Source organism: Camellia sinensis, chromosome 6, assembly GCF_055761805.1.
Source record: "Camellia sinensis isolate YWXY chromosome 6, ASM5576180v1, whole genome shotgun sequence".
NCBI classification, from domain to species: domain Eukaryota; kingdom Viridiplantae; phylum Streptophyta; class Magnoliopsida; order Ericales; family Theaceae; genus Camellia; species Camellia sinensis.
Window position 1 is genome coordinate 137127842 of NC_138966.1, and position 10451 is coordinate 137138292.

The 10451-nt window shown below is 32.9% G+C and overlaps 1 protein-coding gene across 1 annotated transcript; it reads right to left on the reverse strand.

Moving 5' to 3' along the window:
• Positions 1 to 25: 25 nt before the first annotated feature.
• CCR4 (CRINKLY4 related 4) lies at positions 26 to 7837 on the reverse strand. Its single transcript, XM_082874825.1, has one exon. The coding sequence runs from the start codon at positions 2595 to 2597 to the stop codon at positions 102 to 104; it is 2496 nt and encodes an 831-aa protein (XP_082730951.1). The 5' UTR covers positions 2598 to 7837; the 3' UTR covers positions 26 to 101.
• Between the last annotated feature and the right edge of the window lie 2614 nt (positions 7838 to 10451).

Sequence of the window (10451 nt, forward strand, 5' to 3'; positions counted from 1 at the left end):
GAATCTCAATTCAACAATATTGGAATTAAATTAAAAATCAAAATTTTCTATTTGGAATGAATTGGACTATACAATTAATTGGCATCCAACTTAATGTACGTTTACGTTGAAGACCTAGTACTTGACCGGGATAGAGACAAGTTTGGAGGAGTTGCCAAACAGGCAGCCAAAGCTGCTTCTAATCTATTTACAACATATGACATGGTTGGCCGATATCTAGCTTGTGGCTTCACACAATCAACGGCCAGATAACCAACATGTGCAACTGCTTCTATCTCATATGGCGTTGGTGGTGGCACATTTGGGTCCAAAACCCGATGTATTTCGTCTTGAACTATGTACGGGACCATGAAATCCACAACGTTCCTCGGCACCCCATTCTCATTCCGATGAATTGCGTTGTACCCTGATAGCAATTCCAACATTACTACTCCAAAGCTGTACACGTCACTCTTTGCCGTTAATTGTTGTAACTTGTAGTATTCTGGGTCTATGTACCCTACGGTCCCTGCAGCGTGTAGGGAGAGGTGTGACTCGTCGTCAGATGGACCCATTAGGGAGAGTCCGAAATCGGACACCTTTGCTGTCCACGTGTCGTCGAGTAATATGTTGGATGACTTGATGTCTCGGTGGATGATTGGAGGGACTGCATACATGTGTAGGTACTCGATTCCTCTTGCTGCATCTAGTGCTATCTTGATACGTGCAGCCCATGTTGAAATCAAGGTTGAGTTCAAGCTCATGCTCAAGCTCCTCAAGGGAGTACGAGTGTCGTGCTTGTGGAGATGGTCGTGGAGTGTGCCATTATTCATGTACTCATAAACCAGTATGAGCTCATTATTGTCTTCACAATACCCCAATAGCCTCACGAGGTTTTTGTGATTGAGGCGAGACAAAAATTCAAGCTCGTTGAGAAATGCAGTGTCCTTGTCCTCTTGGCGTTTGGAGCGGCCTACATGTGATGGGCACAAGGATGTTTCAGCTCGCTTGATGGCCACTTGGCGCTTATCATGTAATGTGGCATGGTAGACTGAGCCAAAGCTACCGGTGCCAATCTTGTGATCATCCGAGAAGTTGTTAGTGGCTTGATGGAGCTCTTGCAAAGAGAATTCTTCCAAGTGATCACCCCCATTTCCCATACTAATCGTTTGGCTCAACCGCTTTTCTAGAACACGTACAGGTAGAGCTTGAGTCTGAGTCTGAATCTGAGTTTGAGATTGAGCTTCAGATTGAGGATGAGAAGGGGCTGTCCCTTCCTCATCATCCAAAGGCCCCGAATCATGAATGCGGCTTCCCCTAACTTGGCAATACCTGAAAAATAAGAAACAACATACCATTACCAATGAAACGGACCCGACACATCCTACCACTAGGAAAGCCACCATTTTCTTATTCCAACCACCGCTGGTCCCCTCCTGAGGTGGTGGTTGTGGCAAAATGGGCGATGGTGGTAGTGGCAGTGGCGGAGATGATGAACTTCGTCCCCCGACTACACAAGGCTTGCAGATCTGTAGTCCTTGGCCACAAAAAGTGCCGTAATCAGGCAGAGGACTGCTACAAGGGCGGCACTTACTTGTACAAGGACCCGGCACCACATTCTGGAACACCATTGAATTTGAATCAAAAACCTCGGTGCCCCAACAGTGCAAGGAATAATCAGACGACACTATTCCACAGAAAACCCGTTGTTTCGCTTCAATTGCAACGAAACTAATGTTTCTCAAACTTTCCGGTAAACTGAAATTATTTTCCCCCCAACAAATTACTGTTCCATTGGATGCCTGCATGGCACAACTCCGGTTCTCTCCCAACGCCAATGACGAAAAATCGCCTTGCAATGGCTTCTCACCCACCATCTCTCCCCAACACTCCAAACTACCATTACTCAAAGAAATGGCACAAGCGTGGTGGAAACCTGCTGCAATCACACTATAATTACCGTCAGGCTCGTGGCCAATCACACTAGCATTGTTGTTGCCATTGTTTTGATTTTGGATACACTTGATACGTCCGAATTCCAGTAACCCACAAACAAAATCTTCTCCAATAGCTATATTCGAGAAATTAAAACCAGTAGAATTGAATCCCTTCCACTGCCAGCACTCGAGGCTGAGTCTGTCATTAGTAGTAGTCTCATTATCATTAACAAGTCCACAAATGTGGGAGTTTCCGGCATCAAGCTCTTTGATAGAGGCATGTCTGCTGTGGTATATCCTTTTATACTGGGTGGTGTTGTTAGTGGTGGAGAATCTCCAGCAGCCCATAACTGAAGTGGAGGAGGAGGGTGGTGGTGGTGACCATAGGCTGCAAAGGAATCCATTTCCGGCAACGATTCCAGAAAGCGATGTGTTGTTGTTGTTGGCGGTGAAGGGAGAGAGAGAAGTTTGAGTTCCGGGAGCGGGGAAGTTAGTACAGTTGAGGAATGAGGAGGAGGCGGAATGGATTGATGCGCAGATGACTGTGAGGTTACCGGTTTCGGATATGGCAACGGTGGAGAGTGAAGAAATGGAGAATGGGAAACAAGAAAGGAACAAGAAGGTTATAGTGAGGAGGAGAGAGAAGGTTTTTCTATGAAGAAGAAGAAGAAGAGGAGCCATATAGGATGAGTTTAAAAGAATGTAGTTTCATGGTTTTAGAGAGAGAATCCAAAGAAGGTGAAGAGGAAGATGATGATATTAAGGTTGTGTTTGTTTGGTGTGTTTGAAGACAAATCTAACGCGGTTTGAGAGAAAAAGAGCGAGAGAAAAAGAAAGGGAGAGAGTGAGAGGACCAAAGACCAAGTCATTTGAAAAGTTTTTTCAATATAATCTAGAGCGTGTCAGAGTTAAAAAATCTAGAGCGTGTGTGTGTGGTCAATTCTCAAATGAGTAGAAAAGCTCAATGTGCGACCGAGACAAACTAAAAACATTTATTTATTTTTTATGCCCATAACACTCTTAAGTTAGGATTATTAGGATCCACTCTTACAAGTTAAAGTAAGAGAAATTAGTCGATCTATTTAAATCGTTAAAATTTCACTTAAGTAGTAGAAGATTCGAACTTTGATCAATAAGGACAAGAGCAAACTCTCTTATAAACGGCCACTTAGTGATAATTACCATTATATATAACAAGGTAATGTTTGTTTAAACGGATTAGATAAGGAAAGATTATAATTTATTGAATTGTTAATTTTTATCTTTGAACTATGTGGTTGGATAGGATATTTATTACATGTTTGTTTAGTAATAAGATTAGATGTAAAGAAATGACTAAATCTTATGTTTGTTTGAAATATTATAAAGAAATATAAATGTTCAAAAAATAATTTTGTCTTTTTAAATTATTTACTAAATAATGTCAATATTAAACGTATCTTTAATATTTTAATTTTTGGGGGCTAAATTAAATAAAATTGTTTTTTTAAAAAATAAATAAATGTAATATCAATAAAAATTTGTGTTAATTTTTAAAATAAAATTTTAAATAAATTTATTTTAAAAAATAATTATTATTAAATAAAACATCAATAAAAATTTAAAATAAAAATCAATAAAACATCTATAAAAATTTATTGTAAAAAATTAAATAAATAAAATATCAATAAAATTATTTTATTTTTAAATTGAGACATTTAAATTTTATTTAATTTTATTAAATATAATACATATTTAAATCAAATACTTTGAGGGCAAATATGTCATTTTATCATTTAATCCCGTGGGATAGTTTATCTCACAAATTCTAGCTTATACCCCACTAGGATATGCAATAGTCCCACACATGTGGGATTGATAGTCCAATCGATTCCAAATCTGGCTTACGAGTTTGTACCCAAATAATGAACTCCATGATCTAATGGACATGGTGTCCAATCCCTTCTCCAGTCCCTCCAAACAAATACACCAGTAAAGGAAGAGGATTATCATATTTATATTTTGTATTTAGTTTATTATCTTATTTGTTATAATTGTGTATAATTTTTATTTTTATTTTTTCACTTTAGCTATATTTCATATTATGTGGATGTTAATATGGTATTTTCCAATTTAATTTTGGACAAAAGTCAACTTAAGGAATCAATTTATTAAAAAAAAAGAAAAAACTTAAAACATGATAGATCAAAGTAGGAAAAAAAAAATTAAGAATCAAAATAAATAAATAAATAAATAAAAATACTAACATAAGGAGATAAATTGTAATTTATCCTAATGGCATTGATTGAATGAGTCTCACTTACTCATGTGTTATTTGGCAAGATGATTGAGACTAATTTAGTTTATTAAAAAATAAAATAAATTAAAAAGTTAATAAAACAAAATGTCACATTTAAACTATAATTATTTTTCTTGTTCTGTTATAAAACTATACAACGGTAAAACTTCATTGCAAACGAAGTTTTTTAACCATATTAAAATAATCAAAAAATTAAAAACTTAAGACTAACAAAGTTGTTCTTAAACAAAGGCTTACTAATATAGTAATAACATATTAGATGACAAACCAAATGGAGTATGTAAAACTGCGAACTCAGACATGTTCAATGAGAATATCACCTTTTTTACTAGTATAATAATAACAAATTAGATGACAAACCAAATGGAGTAAAACTGTGACCTCAGACAAATTGAATGAGTCTATATATAAAACGTATGTAAACCTTTCATTTATATTTCTATTTAATAATTCTAAATATATAAATATAATATAATATTATTATAACATTATTGCAACTATAGACAATTCATCACAAGCAATTCGTTTTAACTTTATGGGTGGAATAAAAGTATCACCAACTGATGACGTGGAGTGCCACATAAGCACAGGTAGGCCCACTAAATAATAATAAAAAATAAAAAAGACCCAGAAAAAATAATAAATAAAAAAACTTTACAATCGTCGTCAAACTCACCTCACCTACACTTTTTTCTCACGCAAATCCATTCATCTCCTTCTTCCTCTACGACTTGATCCTTGGGTTTAATAGTGTTACTGGTAAAGATAGTGACACTATTAAACCCGTGAAATCAAATTTTGAGTTACTATTTTATTTTTATAATTGTCTAATCACAAAATCAAATATTAAAACTTGGGTTAAATTTGAATACTTATATATTTAAATATCACTCAAAAAGATAAAAAATATTATAAAATTTAAAAAGATAAAATATAGTATTGCTTTTTATATTTTAACAGTTCACGCAAGAAAAAAAAAAAATATTACACAAAAATCTAGAGTTATAATATCAAGAAAAAATATCACTTTAAACATTGTTGTTCCTAAATTTCTAGTTGGAAAATTCAATGAAGTCCTCTTGAATCCAATCCACAATTCAACGAGGAATAATCAATTCAAATTTTAGATATTTTAATTTTTAATTAAAGTTAAATATAATTGAAGTAGAACTTGGAATAATACAAAATCTAAAGTTATGTAGAGATAACACTTACACCTACAAAAATTCAATCTTAGAATAGTGAAATGAGTTTGAGAGAAGTTTTGGTAACATAAAATTATGGGTAAATTATACTGACACCTCCTAAGGTTTGATACAATTATATTCCACCCATTGACGTTATTGAAATTACATTTTCACCCTTGTGGTTAATAGTCTGATTTCACAAACCCCCTACTTATATAAAAGGTAACAACTCCTGGTAAAAAATAAATGAAATTACATTTAAAAAAAAAAGTAAAACAAATGAAAGAAAGAAAGAAAAAGAGTAAAGCAAAGCAAGAAAAGAAAGAATACATAAATTCAATGTCTTTTTTATACCAACGCTATTCTGTCTAAATAATTACAATCACAAAGGGGTCAGTGTAATTTCTCAAATGTCAAGGAGTGATATGTATTAAATCTAAATTTCAAGAGGTATAAGTGTAATTTACCCTAAAATCATTTATTTTGATCCCTTCACTAATAAAAATAGTTTTGTTGTTGGGTTTGATATCAAGTGTTGTTTTTAGTTGGGTCTTTAGTAAGGTAAAATCAAAGTAATTCGGCTCCTCTACTAATAAAAATAATTGTATTTTTGTGTTTGGTGTTGAAGACTGGAGTTAGATAGGCTTTAGTAAGTTAAAATTTAAATAATTGGATTCTATTTAGGTGTCATTTGGGAAGAAGATTAAAAGCTGCGTTTTGCAGCTTGTCAAAAAAGTTAAAAGTTGATTTTTTTGACATTAAAATCATTTGGGAAGATAGCTAAAATCTACTTATGAAATTACAGTTATACTCTCCATGTTTACATTTGTGGGCTATGGCAAATTCCTTTGGATGGGGGTATTTTGATCATTTGAAGGTGATGTGACAGCATAAACAAATATTAACAAAAAAGGTCAAAAATTAACTTTTTACCAATTTCCCAAATGACTTTCTAAAAAAGCTAAAAAACTTAAAAATCGAAAAACAACTTTTAACTATTTTCTCAAAACACCCCTTACTTGAAGTCTAAAAAGAAAAAATATGTGTTCACTTTAAGGAATTTTCCTAAACAGTGATGTTAGGTAGCCCTAATTTTTGTGGCTCAACTTGGTTCAAATGACGTGGCTTGATTATGTGGTGATGATGTGGAAAATTATTATATATATATATATATATATTTATTTATTATCTTTATTTTTAATTTTATTTTTATTTTTTTAGGATACGAAATCTAGTTGTTCTTGATAATATACGATTTCTTAAGATATTTTATCAACTCTTTTTCTTGTAATTTCTATATCTTTAGCAGTATCAGTATTTAGTTGATTTTGTAAAAATTTACGACATTGGTGACAATTTGCTATTAATATTATTACTTGATTGCGATCTAACAACATGTCTTGGATATAAAAATGGTGATAAAAACTCACAAAAAGGAAAAAAGTTTTAAATGTTTTGATTATAGGCCCACTATGCTTCTAAAATAAGAACAGTATCTAAAGATTTTGACTGTTACCTGAACATAGTGAGCGTAGGGCTCTAGCGTTAGCAAGCTTCTAGTTTATAGAGGTAACTACCCTCAACCTTCACTTCCTTAGAACAAATCTATTTCGTTTTCTACCTCAGACCGTAACTTTAGAAATTGCTTCTTTTGTTATGTAGGAGACCTAAGATCAGCAATTTCACATACAGTAATAACACTCTTTTCTAAAAATGAAAAAAAATTTATTTATTGAACAAAGATTTACAAAGAAAGGAGTGTCCGTAGACTGTTGGATTGCTAAAATACTGTTTGCTCTAAGAAGGCTTGAGAACTAGACTTCTTTTTTAGTGTCAAGTATACTCTAAGTGATCTATCCCCTTTTTCTTTCCCTCAAGGCCTTTATATTGGCACCTTGTGGACTTCTAAGTCCAGATTTCAACTTATTCTATAAATATATAATATTTTTATGCATTATATTTTATTGTTACTAGAAAATAAACAAGAGACAAACAAGCAGGTGGTATGACTACATACTAATTTATTTATTAACAAGAGACACCTTGTGGGATAGTCACATGGAAGTGTAGCCTTCTGCCCATGATTTTGTCAATCCATTGCATTGTCTAGATTCCACACCCCTTCATAACTCATGATATTACTAAGATCATAGTTCTCATCATACTTGTCACGACCCAAACTCGACACCCAAAGGCTTGGCATCGCAACAAGATAAAAATAAAATAATTCTAAAATTACTGTAATAGTAGTGCAACGGATAAATTAAATAAATTAAAATAAAATAATGGGGTAGTAAAAGTTTATTAAAAAGAAACAAAAATAGTCATTTGGGCTTTTTTTTAATTATAAGAGTCCAATAAAAAATACGGATAGTACAAAAAGAAAAAAGAAAACACTGTGGTTTATCTCCCATCTTGATCCTGCTAAATCTCGTCACCTGAAAGGAGTAACATTTATAAGCACATAGCAGAATAAGAAATATTAGACTGTGAGTATAGAGGCACAAAATAGCCATGGATAGTTATTTAAGCTAAAACATTAACATAATTTAAGTTGAATAAACAAAATAATTAAGTGGCAGAAATTGAAATACAGATATTACGTAAATAACTATAACCACGGTACATGACAGAACAGAATAGGGGTCACTGGAGTGACAATCAGAACAGGAGTCAATGGATCCATGACAAATAGAGGACCACAATGTGGCCAAACAGGGGCCAATGGCTTATTTAAGTCCCCCAAAACGTGGGACTCCCGTGGTGGTACTTATAGAAAATAATTGTTTACAAAATTATCGTCAAATAATTATTAAGGGTTAAACATACAAATCCATGAGTTTTAATTTAAGCAAACAGAGTTCAGAAAATAATTCACGTAATTGAAACATTAACGTAACCATAAAACATAAATTATATAAAATAAATTGTGGTAACTCAAAACATTCGTAAAAAAATATTATGGTAACTCAAGACATATTTAAAACATGTTATGATAACTCAAGGTATAATATAGCCCACCTTAGGATTGACCCTTAGCTTTTAGTTTTCTACTACTAACTCCCTGCTACTTGTATGCTGCTACTTAATTATTGATTTATATACATTTCTTTTTGTTTTGCTGAAACTCGGTCAGTCACTACCTATTTATAAGTAATGAGTGCGCATCTACCCTCGGCTACATGTCTTAACACACGCCACTTTGCCCTTCCCCTACGTGTCCCTCTAATTGGTGATTGATCAAAGCTATGAGGTCTAAGTTGGTGATTCACCAAAGCTATACCTGTATCATTTTTATTTTTATTTTTATTTTTTGATAATATATAATCCCTAATTAAATTGCACCTTATCACATGACCTTCACTATTTTATTTTATTCTAATTACACATAGTATTTAATTGAACAATTAGGGTGTTACAATACTCTTCAAACATCTTATCCCATCTTTCTAGATCTTGTTTCATAAGATATTTCTCCAAAATTTTACGTCATCTTTCAAATAAATATGTCCCCGATTCTACTTGTTCCAAATAATTGTATACTGAATCATAAGGCAATCCTGGAACAAATAATTTTTCTGCCAAGGACGGTGTTATGGCAAACGTAGTTTTTTCATAATGAACTAATTTGAATCTGATCCTTGTTAATTCTTTAGTTTCATGAGATATTAGGAAAAATCCTCTCATCCTTGCTTCTGTTGAATCTAATATAAAAGGTTCGTCCCAATCTTGGAACCAATCATATTTGTAGGAGATTACGTCTTTCTTGTCTTTGACTTTTATCAAATAATAAGCTACATTTAGACGTTCATCATTTATCTCTGTTTAGGCAATTGTAAATGTGATGGGTGTCATGCTTGGATATTCTTCAAAAACTATACCTGTTGTCTGGTAAAATTTCTAAAATCTAGATGATTTGGATTAGGTGAGGCAGACGAGCAACTTCCTTCTTGTTTTACTATTGTCATATTCATATCATTAACGTTATTAGTTTCTTCTACTAAGGTATTATCTTTTTCTATATCTTCGAAATTTTTTAATACATTATTTTCTTTTTCTTTTTCTACGTTATTATTTCCCATTACTTGTTCTAATTCTTTAAGAGAAATGTGTTCTATTTCTCCCAAGCTGATTAATCCTAATTGTTTATAGATATCTTCTTCTAATACTATTATTTCATTATTTATTTCTTCTATTATTTCTTCATCTACCATATCTAATAGTTCAGCTATTTGTAATATTATTTTACATTTTATTTCATTATCATTTTCTTTTTCAACCATTTCTTCTAATTGTTTTAAGTTATAGTTACTTAACTCCATTATCCTTTTGTTTTGCAGGTGAGATTAATTCAAAGGGCTCTTCCAGATTATTTCCTTTATATGAATGGGGATATAAGTCTAATTCTTTTTGTTTTTCTTCAAAAAAAGGCTACTTGTTTTTCCGGATCTTGTACAAAATGTCTAATTTCGTTTATTATTTCTAATTGATTAGTTCTAAGTTTTTCGTTTATTTCTTTTAATAGTTTAATTAATGTATGAAGAATTGTTGCTGTTGAATTATATTTTCATAATATCCTCTGCTCACTTACAATGATATATATATATACATATCAGATACAATGCTAACAATCCTAACTAATTAACCACCTCTAACTAACTCTGTTATAACTAGCCATTTCTAACTAACTCTGTTACAGCATATGATCATATGTGACATAGTACACCATATACTAAACTACGACTCTGCTGGATTATGAGCTGCTGCAGATGGTTGATCTGCTGGATTTATGATCTGTCTACTAGATTTATGATCTGCTACAGAGGGTTCGCTATCATCCCCTGTCAAGCGAATGGGCGAAGGGGAGACCATGAGCTTGTGAGTCAAATATGAGAACCGAGCAGTGGAAAGGGGCTTGGTGAAAATGTCAGCGAACTGGTCTGTTGTGGGAACATACTTGAGAAGGAGTTGGTGGGCCGCAACTTTGTCGCGAACAAAATGGCAGTCGACTTCGATGTGTTTGTACCTGCTATGAAACACCGGATTGGT

Bases quoted from the DNA above. Each gene is read 5' to 3' on its own strand.
- CCR4 (XM_082874825.1), bottom strand. From the start codon at position 2,597: ATGGCTCCTCTTCTTCTTCTTCTTCATAGAAAAACCTTCTCTCTCCTC.